At 47.2% G+C, this 27,513-nt stretch overlaps 1 protein-coding gene across 1 annotated transcript in view; it reads right to left on the bottom strand.

Moving 5' to 3' along the window:
* Positions 1–305: 305 nt before the first annotated feature.
* The window catches only part of LOC149857501 (uncharacterized), an 83,903-nt gene continuing 56,695 nt past the window's right edge, over positions 306–27,513 (bottom strand). Inside the window, exons 15-24 of the mRNA XM_090063953.1 lie at positions 26,662–26,763; positions 25,916–26,098; positions 22,320–22,451; positions 21,346–21,578; positions 20,291–20,429; positions 19,190–19,273; positions 18,358–18,530; positions 8,363–8,495; positions 7,321–7,536; positions 306–6,670 (exon numbers count right to left, since the gene is read on the bottom strand). Coding sequence (XP_089920079.1) covers positions 7,327–7,536; positions 8,363–8,495; positions 18,358–18,530; positions 19,190–19,273; positions 20,291–20,429; positions 21,346–21,578; positions 22,320–22,451; positions 25,916–26,098; positions 26,662–26,763 — 1,389 coding nt within the window. The 3' untranslated portion in view covers positions 306–6,670; positions 7,321–7,326. The remainder of the gene's footprint in view (positions 6,671–7,320; positions 7,537–8,362; positions 8,496–18,357; positions 18,531–19,189; positions 19,274–20,290; positions 20,430–21,345; positions 21,579–22,319; positions 22,452–25,915; positions 26,099–26,661; positions 26,764–27,513) is intronic.

Below are 27,513 nucleotides of genomic sequence, written 5' to 3' on the forward strand. Positions count from 1 at the left end.
TCCTGCGCACAGGAGTCCAGCGAGGGCAGTGGCATGGGGCTGCAACCCAGAAAACAGCAGAAAGCACTAGGGGCACATCGCAAGAGCAGTGGGTGGGGCAGGGGGGGTGCTCACACTAGTGAGAAATTCCTGCACCACCCTGCTGTCCCCAGCTGCACTGGCCTGCACCCATCAGCTCTGGAGGTCCCGGGGGAGATAAGCAGGGTGGCAGCTTGAGCCTGCAGCCTGCACCGGCCCCCGATAAAGATCTGGGGGTGTGGGTCTCCCAGTTGCTTAAAATGAACAGTGAGACTTTATGAGGGGGATAAGGCAAGATGCCGCGTTTATTGATTAGAATATTCAACAGAGCACTCATACATACACACACTCACTCCCAATTACTTTGTAGATGTTATAGTTACCAAAGTCTGTTGCTCAGTACTATACTAGGCGGTCAGCCTTGGAGCATGAGATGAGGAGCGGGACCTCGTCTGATGCGTGTCTGTGCTCCAGAGATGTATAGTGTTACCCAACCCCTTTCTCATTGATCTTCCTCTTTTATGGGTCATTGCATACCACTGTCATACCTTCAGCCCCACCTTTTTGGTTGGATGCCTTCTTTGTCTGAATCTCATTATTCTTCCACCCTGCCAAATGGCCAGGTTCACACATCACTGTGCCAGGTGTTGATCCTCAAGCACTCTATTTACTACATTCTTTCATTATTGCTGGTGCAGGCTGTGCTGGGTGCAGACAGGGCCTTCAGCCTTGAAGGGTTCCAGACAGTGTCTTTAATCTTGTCTCTTTTGCTTATTGTATTCTTTGTCTCTTCAGCCTCTCATTGAATTTCCCTCTGCTCTTTGGTAACTTGTGGGTTAGCACATTATTCTTCTAGTAGATTTCCATTCTCTCCACACTCATCTATTCATGCATACAAACTATAGTTTTACAAAATAATTATTATTCATCATTTATATTCTAAAATAACTAGCTCAAATTGCTACATGTTCTCAGTGGTGACTGATAACAGAACAAGGAGCAACAGTCTCAAGTTTCAGAAAGGGAAGTTTAGGTTAGATATTAAGAAAAACTTTCTCACTAGGATGGTAGTAAAACACTGGAACAGGTTACCCAGAGGGGTTCTAAAGTCTTCATCCTCATAGGTTTTTAAGACCCAGCTAGACGAAGCCTTGACTGGGATGATCTAGTTTCACAGATTCATAGATTATTACGGGCTAGAAGGGACCTTGCAGATCATCAGGTCCAGCTTTCCCCCCAACACACACACACACTAGGCAGGAAGATAACTGGAGTTAGGTGACCCCAGTGAGGTGACTGTCTAGTCTCCTCTTGAAAACTCCAGGGTAGATGACTGCACCACCTCTGGGGGGAGTTTATTCCACAGTCAGGACACCCTGGCCATGAAGGAGTTTTTCCTGATATTAAGCCTGAAGTGGCCTTCCAGGAGTTTGTATCCATTGGTCCTGGTCTTCCCTTGGGGTGCCCCGGTGAACAACTATTCACTGAGCTCCTGATGCACTCCTCTGATATAGCGGTGAGCCACTATCAAGTCCCCTCTCAGCCTTCTCTTCTTTAGGCTGAAGAGGCCCAGGTCCCTCAGCCTATCTTCATCTGGCTTGCCTTGCAATTCCCTGATCATATGGGTGGCTGTTTTCCAGACCCTTTCAAATTTTTCCATGTCCTTATTGAAGTGCAGTGCCCAGAACTGGATGCAGTACTCCAGCTGTGGTCTCACCAGTGCTGAGTACAGCAGGAGTATCACTTCCTTAGTTTTACACAAGATGCATTGGTTGACACATACCAGTGTGTTGTTTGCCCTGCTGACCATCACATCGCACTGACAGCTCATATTCATACGATGGTCGATCATTACCCCTAGGTCCCTTTCAGCCATGGTGCAAGTCAAACTATCGCCACTGAGCCTTTATGTATGCTGAGGGTTGTTTACCCCAAAATGGAGCACCTTACACTAGGAAGTGTTAAACTTCATCTGGGTCCAGCCTGCCCAACTATTGAGCCTGTCCAGATCCCAACTGTATCTGCAACCTATCGTCTGGTGTGACCACACTGCCCCATAACTTGGTGTCATCTGCAAACTTGGCCAGTGAGCTTTTCACTCCCCCTTCCCAATCATTGATAAAGGTGTTGAAAAGCACTGGTCCAAGCATGGACCCCAGAGGGACACCACTGGCCACTTCTTGCCAGGACGACACGGATCCATTCATGAGAACTCTCTGGGTCCTACCATGTAGCCAGTTTCCCATCCACTGAACTGTCGAGCAGTTGAGCCCACAATCTTCCAGTTTGGGCAAGTTGGAGCTGGTTCTACTTTGAGCAGGAGATTCAACTAATTGACCTCCTGAGGTCTCTTCCAACCCTTATTTTCCATGAGTCTGTGATTCTATATCTCTGCCTGAAACAGGGGTCAGCAACCTTTCACTAACACTGGTGAAATTAGCACAGCTCCACCTTAACGCTGGCTGGAGGCAGCAGCTCTTACATATTCCACCCCAGATGGTGCCAGTGGTAGAACATCTAACAACTGCAACTGTCTGTGACAATATCATTTTTGGGCATGCTTGGTAGGTTGGATAAAATCTTAGTGGGCTAGATCCAGCATGACGGCCATAAGTCTGACCTAGCTCATACAATATGCCCTCAAATCTACTTCGGCATTCATGCTATCTGTGAATAGAAATTAATTAAATTATTATATATTTGAGATAGAACAGAACATTTATTTTTGTAAATATGTCCCTTATTTTTCAGTGTTAATGTTCTTCACTTTAATCTTTTGGCTCTAATCACTGCCCTGCCAAGCTGAGTCAACAACCTCTTACAGCACACCCAAACCAAATTACTTTCTTCCCTTTCTTGTTCCAAACACTTCCCCCACCATGCCTATATAAAATGAGCTGCCATCACACAGAATTGTATTTATATAAAAATATAGACATAGTACCTTACAAATACAACTGCAGTACACTTTCCATTTGAAGTGACAGTGAAGTGTACAGAAACACTCTATGCTTATTAAAAGGTACTGATGCCTTAGCTAAGCTGCTACCTTATAGTAATGTCACAGTATGTCAGTGTTAATACTTGTGTGTTAGCAGGGGTTTCTCTAAGCAACTACTCTGCATTCTGGCTTTCAATATGCTCCAAATCCAAGTGTCATGGATGCCATAAAAATGCAACATTTGCTACCCCACAGTAGTGGTGGTGGTATCTCCTCCTTTAAGGGTAGTATTCACTGACTGCCAGTGTGTAAGATAATTTCAGTCCCTCAAAACAGTATATAAATGGGAATGATTAGATGTCTGATCTTGTGCTGGCCCTTCTGCTCAGCAGTAACTGTCACCCAACCTACAACATAAGACAGGGTCCCTTCAGTAAGGGTGTGGCATATGGTGTGTTTAATGCCATACCCTGTACCGACCCAGAAGAACAGTGAAAACATCAGATCCAATTTCCCCCACCCAAGAAAGGGGAGGAGACTCCAAATAGTTCTCACTGGGTTTTTCTTCCCAACTGATACATTGTGGTGGGAGAAATGCAATTCAGTTCCAAAGTCTTCTTCTGCCAGTGACACACCCCTTCATAAGGAAATTTTCAGATAACTGATGCTGCAGAACCAGGTAGGACCATACCCCACAGAGTTCACTCAGTACTTCACATTCCTGTGCAGAAGAGGTAAAGCACCTTTTCTGCCTTGCTACGGAGACAAGGACCTGGGCCAATGGCTTGCAGTTGCAGCAAAGTGTAGGCTGGATATCAAACAGTGAGGCAGTGAAATGGACTGCCTAGGGAAGTTATGGATTCTGCATCAATGGAGGTGTTTAAGAAGAGGCTGAACAGCCACTGGTAGGGGATGATCTAGGCATAGCTACGCCTATGTTCTAATATGGGTATTTCCCATGCTTCTTAGCTTTCCTGGTTGCATTGCCTCCCCCCCACCCCATACCCTGCCTCCCACCTCTTTTCTGCTACATATGTCAAGGTGTTTTGAAGCCTTCCCAGAGGTGTTGAGTGTTGGCTACAGGTCAGGCTGTGGGCTTTGACTGGGGGTTTTCAGTACTCTTACTGTGACCAAAACCAGAGGCTCCTGGCTAGAGGGTCATGCCCCTCCACTCATGGTCAGACCAATCTCCATATCTGAGGTCAGGAAGGAATTTTATCTCATGGTCAGAGTGGTATGGACTGTGGTGTTTTTGCCTTCCTCTGTAGAAGGGGGCATGGCCCTCATTCTGGGACCTCTTGAGCATATGTCAACAACATTTTACAGAAGCAGGACTTCGGCTGCCATGGTCCCCCTTCTTTACCTGTGAAAGGTTAAGGTGTTAAGTCTATCTTGTGTCAGGAATGATGTAGTCTTATGGTTTATATAGCATGGTTTGGATAGGCATGATCCTGCCTCAGGCAGGGGGTTGGACTAGATGACATCTGGAGGTCCCTTGTAGCCCCACTTCTCTATGATTCTATGATCTCTCTGGAAATACCAGTGGGGCAGGTAGAGGTAGACATTTTCAAAAAGTCATCTCCCATGGCGGATTTACAGGCTGTAATTTACCCCACACTGGAAGAACCCACTGGTTTTATCAGCCAAAATTGTAGGAGCAGCCCTAAAACTCCCTTCAAACTCAAAATGGGCCCCAGAGGGGGGGAAAAAAATCTCTGAAATAAGGTAAACCATCAAAAAGATCCATAGGAAGTAAGGCCTAGTCTTGGGGAGCCAGTGCCTCAGATTCAGTTCCCTGACTTGCTTCCCATGAACATATAGGGCAGCCAGGGCAAGATCTGTCATGAATCATCTGCCATACATCTTCCCGCTTGCCAGACAGCTGATTCTGCTTTGTGAAAATGCCTTAATTATTACCAAAGATCATAAAATCATAGATTCATAGAAAATTAGGATTGGAAGAGACCTCACGAGGTCATGTAGTCCAACCCCCTGCTCAAAGCAGGACCATCACCAACTAGATCATCCCATCTCAGGCTTTGTCTAGCTAAAAACCTGCAAGGATGGAGATTCCATGACCCTGCTGGGTATCCTGTTCCAGTGCTTTATTTCCCTTTTAGTGAGCAAAGTTTTCCTAATATCTGCCTAAACCTCCCTTGCTGCAACTTAAGACCATTGTCCTTGTTCTGTCATCTGCCACCACTAAGAACAGTCTAGCTCTAAATCTGAATACACTAGTGTAAGCACTGGAGCCTATACAGCTTATATATTGCCACACTGAAATATAGGAGCATATCTACAAACACAGTAGCAGAGGAAGTTGCTCAGCAAAAGTGTTCTACTGCCTTTGTGAAGACAGGAATTCTCTTGCCATGAATGCTAGTTTGTTACAATGCCAGCCCCTGCTAAATTCTGAGAAGTAGGAACAGCAGTACAGTAAAAGGAGTCATTTCTAGGCTGGCTCTGCACATGGGGAACAAACAGAAACCTAGAGAGGTGACAAATAACAATGAAAGCATTGCTATAGTACAGAATTTCAAGCCATCTTCAGACATGGTGTACCAAGCACACTCCAGTCAGCCAGTGTTGTGACAGTCTCTCCCATCCAGCTCTTATGTATGAGATGCATGCACATCTGGAATATATACCCCACTGCTGATCAGATCCGGCAATTTCCTTGCCATTGTTGATTTGGCATAATCAGCATTGAGGATGTGGTAGCAGCTGTAATGTGAAAATCTGGAGGACAGCTTGGTCCCTTTCCTAAAGAGGCTGCAGTCACAGATCTCTTGCTTGAAGTATGAGCCAGGATAGGAATTAAAAGCCACCAAGGTCCCTTCAGGAATGAACACATTGGCACCAGCGTTCCTTTTAAACTGTACAGCATGCGTGGCCACGAGCACGGCATATGCGCACCTGCACAGCCACACACGCCACACAGCTTAGAGGAAATGTTGATCGGCACTTTCCCCCACAGCCTTAAAAACTGACCTGCTCACTCTGTAGGTTCTAGAAACATCCACTCCCATTTCAATAATCCATTCCTTCTAGTATCAGAAAATATCTTGGCATAAATTCCAGCTCCCTCCCCTGACTCCTGTCTTTTACAGGCTCATCGGCACTAAGTTTGAATCATTTGGGGAAAGCAGCAGTGAAGATTGTCTGTTTAGGCTCCCATGTTTACCTGGCCTTGTTCTTTGGATTAGTCCCACCTAGTTAACACTCCAGGCCTTCAGAGCTCAAGAATATGACTCCAGTATCCCCATAGCTCCTGGCTCCCATCTGGTTATTACCTATGCAGGCATTTTGTTCAGTCCCGAACTAGCACATATTTCATTCAAAAGGAAAAAAGTCCTAGAATTTACTTAGCAAGAAATTAGGCCAAGGACCATAGAGAGCAGCCAAAAGTGTGGGAAGCTTCCATGCAAAAAATTCAATGGGTAGTATCCTGAGTAGTTCCAATTTGATGTGTCATGGAATCACATCATCTCCATCCTTCCTGCCATCCAGGAACCTCAAGCATGACAAAGAATTCCCTCAAAGCCTTGAGTGATTTTAGTAATGCTGTAACCATTCCTTTACAACCACTCCCTGTCCACAGAAGATGACTCTTCCACCTGCTCAGCTTCAAGTTCTTCAGCAGCAAATGCTCTACTTCTTACTGTTTATGCCTTGAAACGATGGGAAGGAAGGATCTGTCAGCAAGTGCATCTGCATAAGGAAAAAAAAGAAAGGCAAGTTGGGGTCCAGAAGATTTAATTCAATCCTATCTAACCCTGCAATCCTATCTAATTCACAGCATGGGACAGAAGGTCCTTCATCCTCCAGTAGGTGTGGTCAATTGCCCACTTTTTGGCAGGGGTAGGAGTAAGAGAAAAGCAAGAGAAGAGGTGGAGGGGGAATCCAAAAGTCAGTAGGAGTGAAGTCCCCAGTACAGGTTGGGATGGGTTTTGTAGAAAGCAGAAGGGATGTTGAGAGGGGGCCAAAGGGAGTTCAGAGATATGAGCAACATTTGTCATCAGTAGGTCTCAAAGAATTTTACAGAGGGGGTCTGTTGCACTACCCCATCTTGCAGGGAGGGAAATCCAGGAACAGACTGGTGATGTGACCTGCCCCAGGAAATCCAGGAGGCTCGTAGCAAAGCCAGGAATAGATCCCAAGTTCTCCCATTCAGTATTATACCCACCAGACTACGCAGTCTCTGAGAGCAGTGAGCTGTGAACTATGCACCAGCTGTGCAGTCAAGCTGGGTTGTGCATTATGTCATCTGACACTTCAGCCCCTTGTTCACCTTCTGACTAGTCTCTTCAGCGAGGCTACAGTGAGTGTGCTGGCTCCTATGCCAGATCTTGCCCTGTTACCTTTTCTCAAAATGTGTGGCCTAGCTCTCCCTGCAGGCTGGCCAGGTCCTCCAGGCTGCCCCAGTGGTTGATGGCATTCTCTATCCGCAGCTTTCTCACACGGCCCTGGAGATGGTGCAGCAACTTCAAGGCTCCAGAGTCATGCTGCCTGGGAAGAGATGCAGTGCTTATGGAGGAGAAAGACGCAGAGCAGAGATGGTGATGTTCACCCAGTTCCTGTGGGTTAGAGCAATGACAAACTTTTAGCCTGGAGTCAGAACATGCTGAGGCAGCATGGCCTTATGAACAGAGCCTGCCTTTAGTGCAAGCCTGGTTGTGCCACAGATTTGTTAGGTGACCACAGCCAATTCACCTCCCTGTGTCTTAGCTTCTTCGTGGTGCAGGGATGGAACTTGCCAGGACCTGACAACACTAACAAACAAAGCTTTGTACCATTTCCATGGAACAGGCATGGGATTTGGGTACCATTAAAATGCAGCCAACTGAGGCGCAGAAAGGGGTACCTCGTTAACAGCTCACAGCCATGTTGCCCAACCCATGCCCAACCCATGATGAAGTACATAGTCAGCAGACTTTAAGAGGAATTTCAGGAGATGAAATGGAATTTTCCACGTTTCAACATGGCCAGGACACTGGAGCTGAACCCTCAAAAACACTTACGGGCTTTTTCCAAATGAGGAGTAGCGTGGCTTTTATACTTTATCTGAAAGATGGTATCTCCAGCTGAAAGTCCTCACTTTTTTCTCCTTACAACTAGGGACATAGTGGTGAAGCACCTGAAGCAGCACCACTGCCTCTTCTCTGGATAGTTGCCACCCAAGTGCTGATCATTAGTGATCTCCAGGATCCCACAAGAAGAGGGCATGGCCTCCAAGAGCACTGTCTGCTCTAAATCAGTCTGCTGTACTGAGCCCAATCCCTTGATCCACAGACCAACTCTGCACAGCGCATGGCTGGAAGCTTTTCAGCCCTGAATTGTCATGAAAGAGTCAGAATGGACCCATAGTGAAACCATCAACAAAAATAGGTTCCCTGAACTCACCCAGCCCTCTGTCACCATCCTTGCTTTAGCTGGGGACAAGTGTTTCTCCATTACTGAGGAAAGGTGTCTGGCTTCTGAGTCCGGCCTCTTCACAGCCCTCTGAAGGCCCACATGTCTGTCCTTGCAGAAGTGCCTATGGGAAAAGAGCACACGCCCTCAGGCAACATAAGGAAAAGCAGGTCCCTGTGACTTAGACCCTCACCTGCTGGAGCAAGCCAGCCTTGGGGAGTACAGCTTACTCCTTCCACAACTGGATCTGGCAAGGAGCTGCAATTGATGCACTGTGGAGTAAATTGTAATCTGAGAGGAGCGTGTTGCCCACAGACTTAGAAAGGGCAGTATAGAGCAGCAGGCATCTACTCCATATGCTCCATACTTGCACTAAGAATACGTTAGGACTGAGAACAGGCCCAAGACTGACACATGTAAATGGAAAAACTCATGCTGGGTTCTGGATTGGGCCCCAAATGGCACAGACAAGTCACTGCCCATCCTCAGGGGCTTCTTGCCAAGCAACAGTCATTATATTTCAAACTCCCTGATGAATAAAGACAAGTAGTATTGAATGAAATCCTAAGGCCACAAAATCCAGTTCTACCTGCCAGCTACTGGTTCTCAACTGGCAAGAGGAAAGCAGATCAGCAGGAAACACATGAGCAAGGCCATCCAGTTCTGGACAGCATAGAAGCTAAGTGGGTGGAATTTCACCCTGCCTCACCACAGCTCCCAGCTGCTACACGTGCTTCTTAGCCATTTCTTTGTCCTAAGCATTCAGGGCCTGACCCTCTTCTGAATGTAACCGTGTTACCCAGACATAAATTTGGCCTAAGGGAGTGAGCTCTAAATTCAGTCAACGTACCAAAAATCCATCCATCAGTGTTAATGCCTTAATGGATGACAAGTTATAAACACAAGGTTCATGTCATGGAGCCAATGGGCAGCAGAGAACTGATTTTCCAGCCAGGCTAATGGATAGTTTAGTCACATTAGTCATTTCTACAGGAACTGGCTCCAGGGATTTCTTGCAGGGTGCTCTGGGTACACGTTGCAGCTCTGGGCTCTCTGCATTCTAATGCCAATGGTTATGCTTCCTCTATGAACTTCATTTTTCATCTTTAGAGAAACAAGCAGTTGTTTCACTGACTCAGCTAGTACAGGAAAAAAACATCAGCGAAGAGGACTGCAGGAGCAGGACTTATAATTTGTGATCTTGTAATTATACCACTGTGGCAATAAGAAAGGCCAATTGGCTCAGGTAAATGAGTGTGGGATTACCAAGAGTAGTATACTGAGACACCAGTTCATCAACTTATCAGGTGCCCCAGCCTTTTCTCTTTTTATGGTGTGTGATATAACAAGACCTGCCCCTGCCCCTTGGTCACATGATGCAGGACATCACAAACCCCGCCCTGCCCCCAGTCACATGACATGTGACACCACAAACCCCACCCCTGCCTCCTGGTCACATACTATGTGACATCAGAAACTCTGCCCCAGTCCCCAGTCACATGATGCATGACATCAAAAACCCCACCATGGCCCCCAGTTACATGAGGCATGACATCAGAAACCCACCCTCTGCCCCCAGTCATATGACGCATGACATCAAAAACCCTGCCTTAGCCCCATCCTATGCTGCACGACACCACCATCATATGGTCTGTGACATCAGAAGGGGTGCCCATTTGGGCCCCAATGCCTGCCCCTCATGCTTCAAAACCTGCCCTAGACCACATAGTACAATCTCGACCTTTCAGGCCCCAGACTGCTATGTTATCTCCAGAATTCCCTGCCCCATCACATAGTGTGTGACATCAAAAGGGATGCCCAACAGGCCTCGACCCCACCACCCCCTCCCTCATGTTGCACAGTACTGCCCTAGATCATAAGGCACAGGGGTGGTTAATTAGGTAGCAGGCAGTTCTGACCCCTCTAACAACCTGCCCCACCACTCCCAACCAATCAACAGGGGTTTCAAATCCCTTGGGCCTACCCAAGAATAGTGCTGAACCAACTGGTAGAAGTAGAGGGGTGGGGCTGCAAGCCCAAACCGTCTGTCTGCTTTCCAAAGTGGGTCCTCTGTTTGTCTGGGACTGCACTAAGGCAGACATGGGCAGATATGGATTCTTACACTACGTTAATAAGACTCCTCATCTTCACCTCACCACCAAGACTTGTTGAACACCTGCATAGAAAGCGTTACTGTAGTAATAGTTTTGAGGGGGAGATTAGAGAGGGCAGACCCCTAGCCCAAAGACTCCCTGAGATGCCTGAACTTGGTCTGGAAGCCCATGCAGCAGAAGACCTGTGAACTGGAGACCCATGCAAGCATAAAGAACCTGGCTTCTGATACAGAGACCCAGGCCCCCGAAACAGTCGTTGATTATTTGGAAGAAGAGAGTAGCCTTGTGCCAGAGCCTGTGTGGAGATAAAAGGTTGGTGGGAGAGGGGGTTCATCCTATAAGGGAGGGGGGAGGTAGGAATAACCTAAGAATTTATTAAACAGCAGCTAACTAAGGTTTTTATTTGAATCCCTTTGTAGTTGGATGAAGCCTTTTTAAGGACTCAAGAAAGCCTGCCTGCCAGCACATCTGTAAACCTGACACCAGAAAAAAACCCAGCTGTTTTGCAGAGAACAGAGACCAGACATTTCAGATGAAGATGAAAGTTTTAGAAGACAATTAGGCATCGAATCAACAGATGCTGTTTCATGTCAAGAACGTAAATTCTTAATGAAGTCTCTTACATGCATTTCTTTTTATGGCATAATGAAATACTGTCTGAGAATGAGGCTTTTTGAAAAGTTCCTGGGTTGTGTTTTTCATGAGGGTGGTCAAGGTTGTCATGGCTGTGTTACCTGGTTAGATGAAGATAGAAATCAAACATTCCAGGAACTTTGCAATGAGCTGGGTATGGAAAGTGTTCTACTTGCCATTATTGCTATTGGATATGCCAAGAAAATTCTAAGAATCATTGAGAAACATTTCACTCAGGGAACAGAGCTTCTAAATGCATTCTACAGAAAATCCTAACACTGCTCTTTATGGCTTGATCACTGAGGAGAATAAATCTCTGGTACCCTATATTGTTTAATTGGCACTATAAATTATAAAACCCTGGTCAAGAGAAGGGTTTAGCAAAAATAGTTTAACATTTTTTTCACCAGTGTAACTTTTGCATTTGGTGGGGGGGAAGGGGGGAGTGGTTAAAGATAAAATCATTGAAGTAAGACTAAAGCACAACAGCTGTTTTCAGATGGACATATTGCCATTTGCTTTAGTGCCTTGGATCCTTGGATCTCTAAGCACATTCATATGAGGGGCATATTGTGAAGATAAAGCCAATGAGACTTACTTGTCACTAGAAATTATAAAACCCCTTCTTAGGAGGAGGAGGTTTAGCAAAATAAACCCAGTAAATATTATAAATGCTTTTGATGTAAATAAAGACTGATTTAAAAATATATTTCACAGCATTTGTGTGCTATTCTGTGGGGTTGAACTGTCATTTTTGGGTGGGACAGAGCATGTGGTTTATTTCCCAGGACCAGGGAATGTGTTGTAAAGATAAGCCAACCAGCAAAAAAATGTAGCTTATGTGATGAGAAGCTGCTTGCAGAAGTAGTCAGAGCTTCTAGCAGCATTGTTTATATATTTTAAGATTAAAGGATTATATTTGCCAGAAGTCTTTTTTAGTGGTGACTGTTTTAAACAGTTTGGTATATACTTTTACTTTATATACATTATACACATACACATTATTTTACTTGCTGTATTATTTAATTTTTAATACAGAGGGCTTATCTAGTGGGAAAGCCATGACCACATGCTGCTTACAGAAGTAGTCAGAGCTTCTAACAGCAGGGTTGCTTGCATAATTGAAGATTAAAGGATTATCTTTACCAAAAGTCTTTTTTAGTGGTGACTCCATTTCTTTACCCCTTCATAAACAAAACAAAGGAATACCCTACTGGATACCCTGAAATCATTCATGACAACTTCAGACCCCTGTCAAGCTATTTTGGAATGGCCTAGGTAAAATTGCACCTGTCATGAAACCTTTTTCCCCTCTTTTCTCCCATCAGAGTGAATGGGGAACTTATGTTCCCACTGTACTACCTCTGTGCAGGACCAAGACAGCAAAAGTGCGACCATGCTGACAAGTAGAGGGCCCTACGAGACACATGGTGCACACCAGAATTTAATAAAGCCCAATGGGATGCAAAGTAGCTAAAATCTATGAAATCTGGCATTATGTTGAGTAGCCTAGCACACTTTTCTTCATGGTACAAAAAACCACCTCTGACAGAAGCAGGAAATCTCACTGTACCAACGAACAAAATCAAGACAGATACATGGACAATTTCTTCCAAAAAGAAGGCGTGCTTTTATGCCCAGAGCATATTAAACCAACCCTCAAAGCGCCAAATTGCAAAGTTGTTTTTTAAATTCTTTGTAGGGTAAATTCGGTCAGAGAACCAATCTACCCACCACCACCATCGTCAGAAACCCTGAAGAACTCTTTGGCTATCTCTTTTCTCCTGCCTATGATATTTCATCTTGTGACTTTACTGATAATGAGACAGCCTGCATCCCTTGGAAGCACGCCAAAGAGCATGACATGCTCTCGGGTAACACAAACACCTTTATAGCCTGTTTCGCCACCGCTTATGTACACTTAGAATTGTCTGCTAGACAAATTGCAGGACACCAGTCTGTACCACAACACAGCTTCTGTGATATTTGTGAGTGGTGTGGGAGAGTGGAAGCCCCTGCTAGGCAATTATTTAGGCAAGCTCACCAGCGAAATTCCACCAGATGAACACATCACGGAGTTTGTGTCGGCTGGTCTGAAAATCTGCTGTTATAAACAGTCCAGGGGAAAGGTTTACTTGAAAATCAAAGAGATTACCCTGAATGTGGCCAACTGTGAAAAAATCAGCTTTGAAACCTTGAAAAATCCAGATGGAGACACCCCTAAAACAATAGTGATACAACATCACTCTATCATCAGAAACAAAAACAGGTGGACGATAGAAACCAAAGCCTTGAAAAAACCCCACAGAAAGTTGTTTATGACAAAAGGGTCCTCACAGAAAATTTTAAGTCTGCCTCATGGTTTTTGAACATGGATATGCATTAGAAGCACCCCTTTTGTGTGATTTTGGTAGGACCTAGCAACTATGGTAAAAGTTACTTTATAAAAAAACTTGGATCACGCTGATAGACCATTGTCTGTTATGCCCGAAAATATTATGTGGTGCTGTAGCTGTTGGCAAACATTACATAAGGAGTTACTTTGTAAATATCCTTTTATCAGATATGTAGAGGGTCTGCTGGACAGTCTCAACAATGACCATTTGTTTCCTCCTAATAAAATATGGTTATAGTAGATGATTTGATGGACTGCTTGCAAGACAGGCAAAATCAAGAAAGCCTTTACCCAATACATACATCACCAGAATCTAAGCATTATGTATATAGTCCAAAATGTTTTCTGTCAAGGGAAAAGGAGCTGCACCATTACCCTCAACACAAAATACATGGTTTTGTTTAAAAATCCCAGGAATAAGCTACAGGTAGTGTCCCTGGTAAGTCAGATGTACTCAGGTAAGGCCAAATTCTTTCTAAAAGCTTTCGTGGATGCCACTAAAATACTCAGAGCTGACCTGAGCAGGGTGAGGGGCCCGAGGCAAATCAGCCCATGTGGGGCCCCACCTCTGCTCCGATCCCATGGGCCCCAGACCCAAAGAAGCTCCCATCATCATTGGTGGCGGCAGCATTGGCAGCAGGTGGCCGTGGAGGTAGCAAGTGGCTGGATGCGGAGCCACTGCTCCGCCCAGCTCTGCACTGCTGCTGCTCCGCCCTACTCTGCAAGGCCCCCCAAAGCACAAAGCCTAGGGCAGTTTCCCCAATTCACACCCCCACCTTAGGAACAGTCCTGAAAACACCTTACAGGTATCTGATGGTGGATTTAAATGCTGCTGCCCCAAACACTTTTAGATTAAAAAACGGGCTTTGTCCTCCCAACCAGCCAGTTGTTTACACTTAAAGAAAAATTAAAAAACAGTAAGCAGGAATAAAACAACATGATGTAGCGGTGGACTCTTTTTAGCTTCTAAGATGGTGGGAAAGAAACATGTATAAGCACCTAAAAAGATTAATTGAAATGAGGTGGGGTAAAAGGAAAATACACACACACACAATTTTTTAAACAGTAACAGCTTTATTTACACAGCAACAGCTGGCTGCTTTATTTAGACAAAGCCACATGAAAGTCATAGCAAGAAATGCATGTCTGGGCATGCTGAAACATATTTTAAGCAAGCCCAGCCACATGGAAAGTTTTATATTTACGTTTTACAAACTGTATCACCATCCTATCATTTTGTACTAAATTGTCAGAATAATAGGATTTAAAAATGTGTTCAAATGATAGCCCCTTGCTACAGTGGCATAGGAAAAACACACAGTGGTATCCGCAGGCGACAGATATGGGGTCATGTAACTGTTTTGTCTGAAAAGCAGTGTCAGTGGCAGTCTTGTTTAAGAACATAATATTTTGAGGAAAGAGAATGCTGTTTGCGGGGTAGTCGTACGAGCTGAAAAAACTCCCCACAGTTCCAATCTTTCAAGCAAACCACCTCCCAGTGTCCTCTGGGTTGATTATGTGGACATGTGTTGACCACCAAGCTCAGAGGTCTTTGAGACAGCCAAGTCTTAGGGAGCCACCCACAGTGCAACACATCTAAGAAAGCCTCTTTGGCATAAGGGTCTGAGGATAAAATCCTGGAGAGCTGTTTGGTGTCCGTCTTCACATGTAGTCAAACAGGAAGTTTCTCCTCTGATTTATTTCTATGATGTTGTCAAAGACCCTGCACATGATCATGTTAACTGTGGTGGATAAAGCCCCGGCAAAGCGTATTTCTCATCTCAGGTTCCCGGTTTTAATCAATGAATAATGATCAATACATTCCTGGTCAGGAAACGGGTCAAAGGCAAACAAGGTGTACCCCTGGGCAAACTCCTCACAGTTGATTAGCAGGGAGTAGTCTTTTATATGTTTACTGGCCATCTGCACCAGGTGCATGTATTCTCTTATGCAATTACCTTTCTCAAAATCCAGTTGTAGTCATTTTTTCAGGGTTTGTTCTCCATTGCGGTAGAGGGCCAAAAAATTAGTACTGTAATGCTTAAAGTTAAAGGAATTCTTAGCATAGTTCCTGCTAACGGTGTCGTTATCCATGAACCCGATAACAATGAGTTTGGGCAGCTGTCCCAAAAATAGATTCTCCTGATTACTGACCTGGCTGCCGGTGAGGATGCTAAACACTTTCATGCCCATGCAGTCTATGGAGTAGTTAGTGTTGGCTGTATGCACAGCCTCCACATGGCCCAGCTGGATGCCCAGAGCTACCCTCACTTTTTTCACAAAAAGTGAAGCGGCTGTCATTTGTAGTTTACACTGGCTAGCCACTGGGGCATTCATCAAGCAGAGAGTGTCTTTACTGCATGTCAGTTTAACTTTCACCTCCATGCCATTCAGCAAAAGTTTTTCTTGGAAAAACAAAGCACTGTGGAGATAAATGAATGGCTCTGTCTCTTTCCTCTAGTCTGTGATTACCACCATCTTGCATGACTGCTTCGTGATGTCTTTGTAAAACATGCCAGCAGAAAATTGGATGGCGAGGGTGTAATTGCTGTAGTTGATTCAATGAAGGCTCAGTAAGGATAACAGTTGTTGCTCTGGTTTATGAGATGATCACCCAGAGTGACATCCAGCTGGCTGAAGATGGGTCAGCAGGTAATTCACCAGACCCACGGTGGCCCCAGCATCAAGGTCAATTCCATCAGCTTTTACAATCTTGCAGTAAAGGTACAGCAGTGTATTGTTCAAATCCATATAATCTTTGCCATTTGCAGTGATGAAAGGTCAAGAGGGGTGGACTCAGTAATAGCTGATAGTGGCGGGATCCCAACATACAGGCTTTACTCAATGCCGGTCTGCGTAGGGGCTATTTGAAACAAATCCAGTTTGGATTTGGTGCACTCTTCAGACCTGGAGTGAACAAAGGCCATGGCGATTATAATATATTTCTTTTTCCTCGAAGAGAGTGCCCCTTTTTTCTCCCAGGCTGCTTCTCAGTCTTTCATGTATGACTACCTCATTGACTCACCCTCTTCTTTTTAAGCGGTTGGGGAGGTCCTTTACGTTGGGAGCATAGAGTGTCTCTCTTTTAAGGCTCTGTCTTTGAATCCACATGAATGCAGACCCCTCCTGCTTCACCAGCTTGCCCACCTTATCCAGAACAGCTTGGGAGATGTGACCAATCGCATCTTTGGCTATGCTTTGAGCCATGTTTTTAGCATGCAGCTTAATAATCTCCAGACCCCTTCTCAAAAGTGGAATGACTTTTCTAAACAGACTGCAAAATATGTCTCCCTTGCCAGCCCCATACATCACGAGCACCCCCTGATATGAGTTAAGACCATACCCGGCTTGGGCTTTATAATAATTTCTGTACAAGTTAGGGTCCCCATCGTTTTTTACCATCGCCATTGTGGTTTTACTTATTGTAAAATCCCAAGGTCTTCTGGGGTCATAGGTGAAATTTAACAATCACCTTACCAAAGTGAAATAAGACTTGGGGCCTGTTGGGCAATCATGGGCGACTGGTGCCTCCTGAGTCTGGGGGGGGCAGCTGCAGAAGGTGACAGCAGGGCTGGCCAGCACCCACAGAAGCCGCTAGTGGTGTTGGCAGTGGGGATGGCCCTGGTCATCAACCCTTCTGAAGTCATGCAGCATGTGATAGGGTGGGGAATTCTGGAGCCAATATAGCAGTCTGGGGGCTGATAGGTTGAGACTGTACCATGTGGTCTAAGGTGGGTCTTCGGCATGAGGGACAGGCTTTGGGGTCTGAACAGGTGGCCCTTCTGATGTCATGGACCATGGGATGGTGGTGTCGTGCATCATATGATGGGGCCAGCATGAGGTTTTTGATGTCATGCATCATGTGACTGTGGACAGGTGGTGGGTTTCTGATATCACGCATCATATGACCAGGGGCTGGGGCAGGGCTTCTGATGTCACACACCATAAGGGGAAAGGGAGGCAGGGTTTGTGACATCACACACCATATAAGTGGGAAAGGGGTGGGGCACCTGCCAAGTTAACAAACTGGTGTCCCTATATACTATTCCCAAGCTTTTTACCATGGGGTTATTCAGGATGATAGCAATGAAAAATTGTTTCCACCTGGTGATAGTTCAGAGAGACTCAAGGGTTTTAGTGTCTCAGTCCCACTCCCACTAAGCATCCTCAGTGTCTTGCGCTGCTCCAGCTGTAAACCACCCAGACAGGCTCCAGAAGCGAGGCCAGTGGTGTCTGTGGCTGATTCTTTTACATCTAGGATGATGTCCAGCTCTCAGAGTTCCCCTCAGTCTCTATTCATAGATGCAGCAGCAACACTACTCCAATCGTGGGGTGCTCTTTCCTCACCACTGACCTTTCTGATCAAGGGTGGGTTTTCAAAAGCATGCAGTACAGTCCAAATGCAGCTACTGACAGAATTAACCAAATAATCCACATCAGGTCCAAAGAGGGCAGTTGGGGCACTGTGGAAAATCCCACACCTCTCCCAAAGCCACAGAGTGAAACTCTTGAGCCCTCTACAGCCTGGCACTACCCTTCAATGACTGCCCAACCCAGCAGAGTGGAAGCTGCATAGTACTGATTAGTATCACTTATTTGTTAACTATTCATACAAGAACCACAAAGCACTTTGCCAAGGTGGGTATTTATTATCCCCATTTTATAGCAAGAAGAGGCAACTGAAGCAGGGAGTCAGTCACACTGGAGGTACCAAACATCAGGCATCTCCACAGAAGCAGCACTTCTGTCAAGAACACAAGCCCTTCCCTCCTTCCCTCCTCAGCTATTCCAAGTTGCTGGAATATTGGAAGCTCTGGGAGTCCCTGGCCTCTCTCATCACTCACGTTTCCATCTCCACATCCAGCTCCTTCTCCAACCTCTGGGTCAGCTTGCAGGCCATCTGATCCTTCCAGCTTCCCTGGATAGCCCACAGCTCACTGTCCTTGCACAACTGCTTTTCACCCATAGCCTCCTTTAGCTGACTGTGCTGCAGGGTGGCAATTTCCTGGATGTGCTCCTGCAGGATAAGATGAGCAAAGCAAACTGCTCAGCTCAGCCAACCACAGGATTTACATACCACACATATACCCCCTGCAGACTGTGGAAGCCAGGCTCTGTGGGGTTTATCACATCTTAGCTCTTAGACATAGATAGCCTTGGCCAGCAGTGTATGGACCCAAATCAAAAGTTCCTCAAAACCTGGGGAGGGCAGGTCAGATTCAGGCTCATCTCTTGGATTCAGGGGAGGAAGGCATAGAACATGGACTGCAAGATGGGATCCTTGACAACTCAGGGAAGTATAAGCTACCTCCTCCCTCTGCCCCTGAATGGGAACCTAAATAGCTCTTCCCTGGGTGAATACATCCCAGGCCTTCTGCAGAGACCTTCTTAGCCATTTCTGAGCCCCAGAACATGTGATTTTAAGGGTGGGGAAATGCAGCCTGCTAGACGTCTAGACACATTGCTACAGAGGTCCTGTAGAGGAGCAGAAGGGGGACGGCTCACCGCAGTGTTAGCATCTCTTGGCGGACAGTAGTGCCAAGAACAGTTCCTGCTCAACTCTAGAGAGAACCCTGGCTGAAGAGTAATGCATAGGACTCAGATGCATGGGACAGGGTCAAAGAGTAGAAAAGCCCCACCTACGCAGGACCACTCCATGGTCATGAAGAGACTTACCTGGATCAGCTGCTCCTTCAGGGCCTCCAGAGCTTCCTCCTTTTCTAAATGAAGCTGCTCCTGCTGCTGCCTCAGCTCCCATTTCTGCAGATACAGAGGGCTCTCACTGCTATCAGGGCAAGTTAAACAGCATCCCTGGTGTTTATCTGCTCTGATGTAGCACTGATGGGCAGTGTCTTGGCAACAAGGATAGCCACTAATGGCTTTTCCCTTTCCTCTCCCTTCCTTGTGGACATCTATCTGGCTGGCACTAGAAAACCCCAGGAACCACATTTATTTTCTCTTTGCTTGTCATTCTATACAGAGGTCAATCCTTGAAAGACACCAGAGGCTAGTGACCTGATTTGGTCCATTTTGTATTGGGCATTTCAGGAGAGGGCAGTAGAATCAAGATGAATCAGTGTGATCAACACAGAAGGGAAACATAGCACTGAAGGCATTGTCCAGTGGCCCATTCAATTCCACAGAGAAATCTGTGCCTGGATTTAAGTGATATCACAGTCATGTTCCCAGGTTACCCTCACCATGATGCTATACTAAGGAGCACAACCTTATGACAGTTTGTCAGAGATGCCAAGCTTGCAGAAAAGCCCAAGAGTTGCTCTTGGTCCTACAGGAATTGTTAGATTTCCCTGTATGATTGTTTTTCCAGCAATGCCTTAATGCCCCAACTGAGATGGTGGCCATGTTGTGCTCTGTGCTGTATGCAGGAATGAGAAAGAGTCTGTTCTTTGAAGACCAGACAGTCTAAACAAACAGGGCGGCCAAAGGATTTCTTACCCATGGGTCAGGTGTAGGGTGCACACAGACCCATATCTCAGGCAGTGACCAGTCCCCAGTGCTGCAGAAAAAGGAAAAGGAAAAGGCCACAGTGCTTTTGGCCAATTGTGCTGCAAAGAGAGGATGGTTCCCCACTGCCTCCTGTAATGCACAGTATCTGCCTTAAGGCAAAGAAAGTTAGAACCCTGATCCTGGCCAGAAAAACAGCAAAGTTAATACTGGACAGAAAACCACATAGCTCATTTTAAGGGTATGGCTGTGCAGTGAATGAGCTCTTCAAGGAACAATAATTTCCTCTGTACGCCTATTAACTTGCATTACCTTTTCCATTTGGACCTGAAGGATGGTGTGTTTCTGAGCCTCTATCTCTTGCTGCAAGTCCCTGAGGTAGTGCTGAATTTCTTCCCTCAGTCCACGGAGGATCTGGAGGCCATGGCTGGGAGAGAGGTAAGATGGGCTCCTGAATAAAATAAACAGAAGTTTGGGAAGAGAACCAGGAATGAGGGTGCACCCTGCATGGGTCACACCTTGTAACAGTAGGTCTGCTAGGACTGAGCTTGGGTTGCCTGGACTAGAAAGAAAGAGCTACCACTGTTCTGAACTAAGGGGCTCAAAGCAGACAATAGAGGGTGACTGAGCACCACATTGTTAGCAGGGTCTATACTTGAAGCACTCATCCTCTATTCTTTCCAGGGATCTTTGTCTTGGGGACAACACTGCTGGAGATCTATGAGATCTGATCCATGTTTTATAATGAACTGCCTACATAACTAAAAGCTGCTTCCCCAAGTAGTAACACCAAAGCATGGACTGAAGGGCCTGGCAGTGTTGTTTCTGTCCCAGTTGTGGCAGCATTACGCTCAACCTATCAGTCCTGTGACCCTTCTCCTAGGGTTCCAGCCACAAGAGTAAAGAGCCCTTTAGCAACCTCTTGCTCCCCCTGATCATGGGAAATGCCACCAGTTCTCACCCTGAAGCAATAGGGATACATGAATCAAGCTCTCGCACAAAGTCTTTCCAGATATAAAGAGTGAAATTCAGCCCTGAGCTGAGAGCCAAGGGCAGCCCAAGGCCTAGGTACCACCTATACCACTGGCCATAAGCAGGATCTGTGTGCTACTTAGGCCTTTGGCTGGCCTCAGATTCACCTATGCATAGCAGAACAAATGCAGCTGAGTCTGCCTGGCTATTGGTCAGTGCAGGGTGAAGGCAGGATAGACTTGCACTTAAACTAACAAAAGTATATCTATCTATCTATCTAATCACAAGCTTTCACGGGCTGAAGCTCATTCCATCAGATGCTGTGGCTGTGAAGGTTGAGAAAGCAAACAGTTTGGGCCTCCAGAGACAGAAACCAGGGGGTTAAAGGGCCTCACCTATCTGCCATCCAGAAAGCACTCTGTCCCCTGGCTCTCTCAGGCAGCAAGTCCTGGAGGTGCTGGCACACCAAGCCAATCTCCCAGGCCACTGAGTGCTCAGCCCACTCAGCACTGGACAGTGCCTCCTGCTCCCAGAAAGACGATTCACCCTGCTTGGCTCGCAAGACGCACTGCTTCTCCTCCAGTTGCTGCAGCCTTGCTCTCAGTTGGTCACGCTCCTGTATTGTCTCCTAGGGTCATAACCACAAGAAGAAAAAGCACATTAGCAAACACAGTAGTGATGCATGGGGGTGCATGTGCACCCCCTGAGAGTGCTGGTGCATCCCCTGTCAGGCCACACTCCCAGTTTAGGTGACGGGGAGAGGGACAGGCAGGAGCACAGGGTTCCCCACCCCCTGTAAGCACTGGCCGGGTAGTGGGGCTGCCAACAAAAGTGGCCACGCTGCTTCCGGAAGTGGCATGGCTGCTTTTTGGTGAGTGAGGTCAGCTGCCAGGGGACCCCCCACTGACACCCCCAGTCAATGCAATTAGCCACCGGGGGACCACTCCTCCCAGGCTGCTGCCTGGTGTCGGGGGGGTATGTGCGCCCCACCTGACACAAGAGGCACAGTCACCCATGAGCAAACACTTGCTCTTCCTGGGCAACAGGCTCTGAGCAGTGCAGGGCAGCACATCTGGATTGCTACTGCTTGAGGTGAATGTTTGTATCCCTTCCATTGGGAGGGCCAAGAAAATACCCTGCTCAGCAAAGCTCAGTTTGTCAGCAAAGCCCAGTTTGCCAGTGTAACCAGGCAAATCAGTCAGATGCCAGCAGCTTCCCTCCTGGCCAGCAATGCCACTGGGGCTCTCATAATAGAGTCTCCCCTGACACTGTGCCTCTTAACTCATCATACCTCACTCCCAGTGATAGGCATGTGAGACCAAAGAATTTCCCCTGCCTCCTTAGATAGCTCCTATATCTGTCTTCCCACCTGCTCCAGTTCCTCCCGAAGTTTCTGTAACGCTTCCATTTTCTCCTCCTGAAGCAACGTCTGCAGGTCTTCTAGGGCCACCTGCTTCTCTTGCTTGAGTGAGCAAGTAAGGAGTTCCAGGTCTTGGATTCTCTGTAGCACAAGCCATTAGAAACAAAGCATCACTCTAGCCCAGCCTAGCCCTTGCCCTGACATCCTGGGTCATCTCCAAGCCAACTTGCACGCTCAGGGCAGAATAAGAACTCTGTATCTGAAGGAAGTCCTTTACAATGCACTGCCTCAGCCCTCAGTCACATGGCAAGGCTGAAAAGAGTGCCTGACACAGCTACTGCCCATTGCTTAGTACTGACTCTAGATCAGGGATGGGCAAAATACAGCCTGCAGGCTGGATCTGGTCCACAGAGGAGCTTTGTCTGGTGCCACCTGGCCATGGCACATCCTGCTGCCCTCTGGGGCTGGGCTCCATAGCTGGACTGCCTTTCTAGGAAGCCTGGGCAGTGGCAGCTCCTTCCGGTTGCCGTTGAAAAGCAGCTCCTCTCCTTTGCCACTGCCAGGTAGTTCTTGCCGTAGCTGCCTGGAGCCCACGCCATGCTGGGCTGCTCTGCATCTCCATCACTGCCACCTCTCGGCTGCCCTGCAGCTGCTCTGCACTGTCACCATTGCCCCAGTGGGCAGCCCAGAGGCAGCAGTGATGGAGATGCAGGTGGTGCGGGTTCCGGTTGGCTGCAGCAACAACTGTCTGGCAGTGGCGAGGGGGAAGCTGCTTTTTCCCCGTACCAAGCAACAGTTTTTCTGCTCGGCACCACTGCTGCTGGTACTGCTCAGCCTGAACAGGCAAATCCAGAGCAGGCATGGGGCATGCTGAGTCAGGGCTGTGCGCACTTGTCCTCACTGGTACCAGAGGCTGGGGCTAATGATGCTGGCACCCACAAGGAGATGCACTGCCCAGGCTACCTAGAAAGGCAGTTCAGCTGCGGAGCTGCCCCAGCCCTGCTACATGCCCAGGGGCTGCAGGACATGCCATGGCAGGTTGGTGAGTGCTGGATGCAGGTTGTGCTGGGGCTACGCACTGTTGGCGGTGACAAGGAGGTGCCACAGGGTGTGCCAGCTCCAGGCTGTTGCAGGGCAGTGACAGGTACTGACTGGCTCGGGGGGCACTTGCAGGGGGGCTACCATGCACATCCCACCATACCCACAGCCACACTCTCTACCCCACACAATCACACACCCACAAACACCGAACCCACCCACACCCTCTACAGTCACATGCGCTTGCCTCTGGAGGGAGCCATGTAACCTGCTACCCACATCCATCCCACAGCACACACGGACTCACACATACCCCCCCAGCCATCCTCTCCCTCCACACACCTCAGAGACCCCCAGAAACTCCATACCCACCCACACAGAGACCCACACATCCCCACAAGCTACCCATACCCACCAACCTACATCCGCACATACCCCCCACACTCTCCCCCCCACTCCACATATATACACATCCACACACACACCCACAGGCCCCCCATAAACCCCACATCCACCCACCCACACCTACTCACCCCCTTCCATATCTTCCCCACCTCCCCGCAATATACAAGAGGAAGACTTTGTTTTGAGCTATTATGGAATCACTGATATATCCACAGCGCAAACACACAAATCAGGCGAAAAATATTTTTTTAAATAAAATTAAAATAAGTTATTGTGGATGATTTGACTTTTAGTATATAATTTGTGTTTTTTTTCTGGTTCCAAGATGGCAAACTCCCTTCCCAAAAGGAGTACTTCTGGGAGCAAGGGGAGGGACTTCTGGTGGCAAAGGTAAGGGGTTAGAGGACAGGACTTCTGGGCCCAAGATGGTGACCATGGGGCGGGGTGCTTGTCATGGGGCGGGGCAGCCCTTGCAGCCCTCAACAGCTCATCAGAATTTGTTAAGTGGTCCTCCAGACAAAATAATTGCCTGACCCTGCTCTAGATGCATGAGGTCCCATTGGCTACAGAGTTGGATTCCATTTCTGAGCACAGTGTGGCCTCAGGCAATCAGTGAATAGCTTCAAACCTCAATTTACCCATCTATTATATGGGGGTGATAATACTTTATTACTGATCTCCCTGACAGGGCCTATAAGAGACAATTAATTAAGTAATATTTGTAAATTCGTTTTTAAAATGATCATTATCAGTTTATGTCCACTCATAAGGATTACAGAACCAGTCATGAACTGCAGAGTATGTTGCTGGCTAGTTTTCAGCATTATAAGGTTTTTTTTAAAGGAAGTATAAAATATCCCATCTGGTTCCAGTTCTTCAAATTGGTCCTGATCTGAGGAAGGGGAAGATTTAATTTCTGATATTGAGATTCAGGGTCTCTGTCACAAAGCTATGGGAGAAGAGGGATACACCTCAGCCTTCAGCATGGCCATTTGAAGAATGATACATACTGTTTATGAACAGTAGAAGCAAACAACACTGATTTATTTTACAAAAGTCCTTCTTGTTGACACTGTCCAGAGAGTGACCTCGATGGATCTCCCAGAGATTCAACATATTACAATATGTTACAACCAACATGTTACAACATGGCCAAAAAACCTGAGTCTAGACAAAGCCTCCTGGCCTCAGCTTCTCTGTTATTAATAATGACCTTTGGAGCTGGGATCTTGTGGTGGTGACAGCATGGTCCAGGGCTGGGGCAGAACCACAGTCCGCTGCCTGCACACCCCTGCCCAGGGTGTATAGGCAGCAGATCGCAGTTCTGCCCTGGCTCTGGACCCCGTTATCATTGCTACAAGATCCTGGCCCGAAGCAGCTCCCCACCTGGATGCGTGCTCTGCCACTGCTGGGTCTGGTCTCCATGGCAACCCTGGTCCTGCACTATCAGGACCCACTGCTGCTGAGGTCTCCATGGAAACCAGCCACAGTGACATGGCCAGGGGCTGCTGGGAAACAGAGTCCGCTACAGGCCCGACCCAGCCCCAGGGGCTGGACTTTGCCTGCCCCTGAACTAGGCTATTGGGTCAAAAGGTGAGAGAGCCCTTCTCCTTTTCTGGAGTCTCACACATGTTAGTCACAGGTTCTACACAGCTAAAGTCTGGGGACTTATGCAACCTTATGCATGGATCTAGGCCACCCTGTTTTGCTGCGCCTCTGCCCAGAACACAGCCCTGCTGAGCACAATCAGTGGACACATGCAGAGCTGAATCTCATGCTGTGTGTATGTGTTAAGAACTGCAGTTGCAGTTATGCAGCTGTGTGTATGCCATTCAGGCATGTGAAGTGAACTAGGATTTAGGCCTTAGTCTCTCTGTGCCTCTGTTCTCCATCTGTAAAATGGGGATAATAACCCAGCCTTATCTCACAGCAGTGTTGTGAGCTAAATACATTAAAGACTGTGAGGTGCTCAGATACTTCAGTAAGAACCCATTTAACAACCTAAGATAGGGAGGGCAGAGAGAGGCAATCATTTGCCAAAGCCACAAAGCAAGCCATTGCTTAAATGGGAATGAGACCCAAGAGCTCTAACTTAATTTCTACAGATGATAAATCCCTCCAGCCAGATTTTGTGCTTGTAGATGGTTTGTGGAGACACCAACCTTCTGGAGCTCCAGGATCCTAGTCTGCAAAGCTGATCCCTTCCTCCTCTCTTTCTCCAGGGCCTTCTGGAGGTCCGCTTGGACTCTGTGGCTCTGCTCCTCCACTGTTTCACATTGCATCTGGAGTGCTTCCTTTTCCTTGGCTTCCCATTTACTTTGCCCTTGAAGCAGGGCATTCTGAACCTGGGATCATACAGAACCACATGAGTGTAAACACAACCCTACCCCTGGGAAGAAGAACAGGTAATGAGAAATGAACACAACCATAATACACTAAACTGGTGAGCTGAAAAGCTTTGGTACCCACAGGAAGTTCCCAAAAATACTGCTGAGCAGCATAGATGTATAAAATACTGGAGCTGGATAGGGCAGTCTTCCACTGATCTAGCCTATGGCTATATCATGGGAACAATACTGGAGTCTGACCCCAAGAAAGAAGAGCATCCCCTGGATGAATATGCCTCCTTCATCCATCAGCCTTTCTCCCAAGCCTCTCCACAAGAGGCCTGCCAGCAAAGATATGATTCCAAGGTTGATCGTGGGACAGCGGCGACTTCTACAGTATACCCCCCACCTCCTCCCCTTGATGACAGCAGGTCCCTTCAGCCCTGGAGCCACCTCATACTGGCTTTCAAGCTTTATTGTCTGAGAGTGGGATAGAAATTACTGCCCTTGTGGGGAAGGCTTTGTACCACACAGCCAGTCTCCTGAGCCATCCATTCCCCCTGAAGGTTAGAGGACTGTACCGTCTCCTTGGCCTCTGCCCTCAACTCTCTGAGTAGTTGCTGGGTATGTTCCTTCTGCATCCTCATGGCTTCTTGCTGTTGGTGAAGCTTTGCATCTTGGGCCTAGGTAGAACAGTAAAGAGCTGAACAAGCTGCCTCACTAGTCCTTGTCCTCAGGTTTCAATCATTCTGGGCTGGATGGGTCTGAGGGCAGTGTGCTGTGTGCACTCCTAGTATTGTGCCCCACAGGAGCTCTGGATGGTGTGACACCAGTGTCATAGCATTCTTGTGTCAGTGCAGTTCCCCACTCAGGCTTATGCCTCAGTGATTCCACTACGCCTCTAGCCTCCATGAAGACCTGGACCTTTGTCAGGTCCACCACTGCTTCATGGCAATCTCCAGAACACCACAAAACAGCTTGCTTTCCCACTTCCATCCCCTATTAGGAAAGGAAACACTGTTAATTGAATATCCACCTGGTCTGGCCACTGCATTTCTGTTTTAGATTCTGTTATTACAGACAGCTCGCTCTGAATTAAGGCTCTCACCCACAGCCCAGGCATCCCAGCCTTCCAAGTCCTAGGAGCAGGCAGTGAGAGGGGACTGCTGTCTCAGAGATAGAAATGAGACTGAGCAGCAGGGAAAATGAGTTCTCTCTGCCTCAGACTCTCTGTCTATCCTTGGGCCTGTCCTTTTCTGCTTTCCATGCCTCAGGTTTCCCATCTGTAACCTCATGGTATGGTAAAATGAAACACTTCATCTGCCTCTATCCATAAAGAAAATTAAGGTCACCAGAAGGAAGATGCCAGACATGTTCTTATACTGGCCCTTACAACGAACTCCGGTCCACACATGGGCAACACCTCCATCTAT

This window comes from Crocodylus siamensis, chromosome 9 (genome assembly GCF_052110815.1).
Source record: "Crocodylus siamensis isolate JL-2025a chromosome 9, ASM5211081v1, whole genome shotgun sequence".
Classification (NCBI taxonomy): Eukaryota; Metazoa; Chordata; order Crocodylia; family Crocodylidae; genus Crocodylus; species Crocodylus siamensis.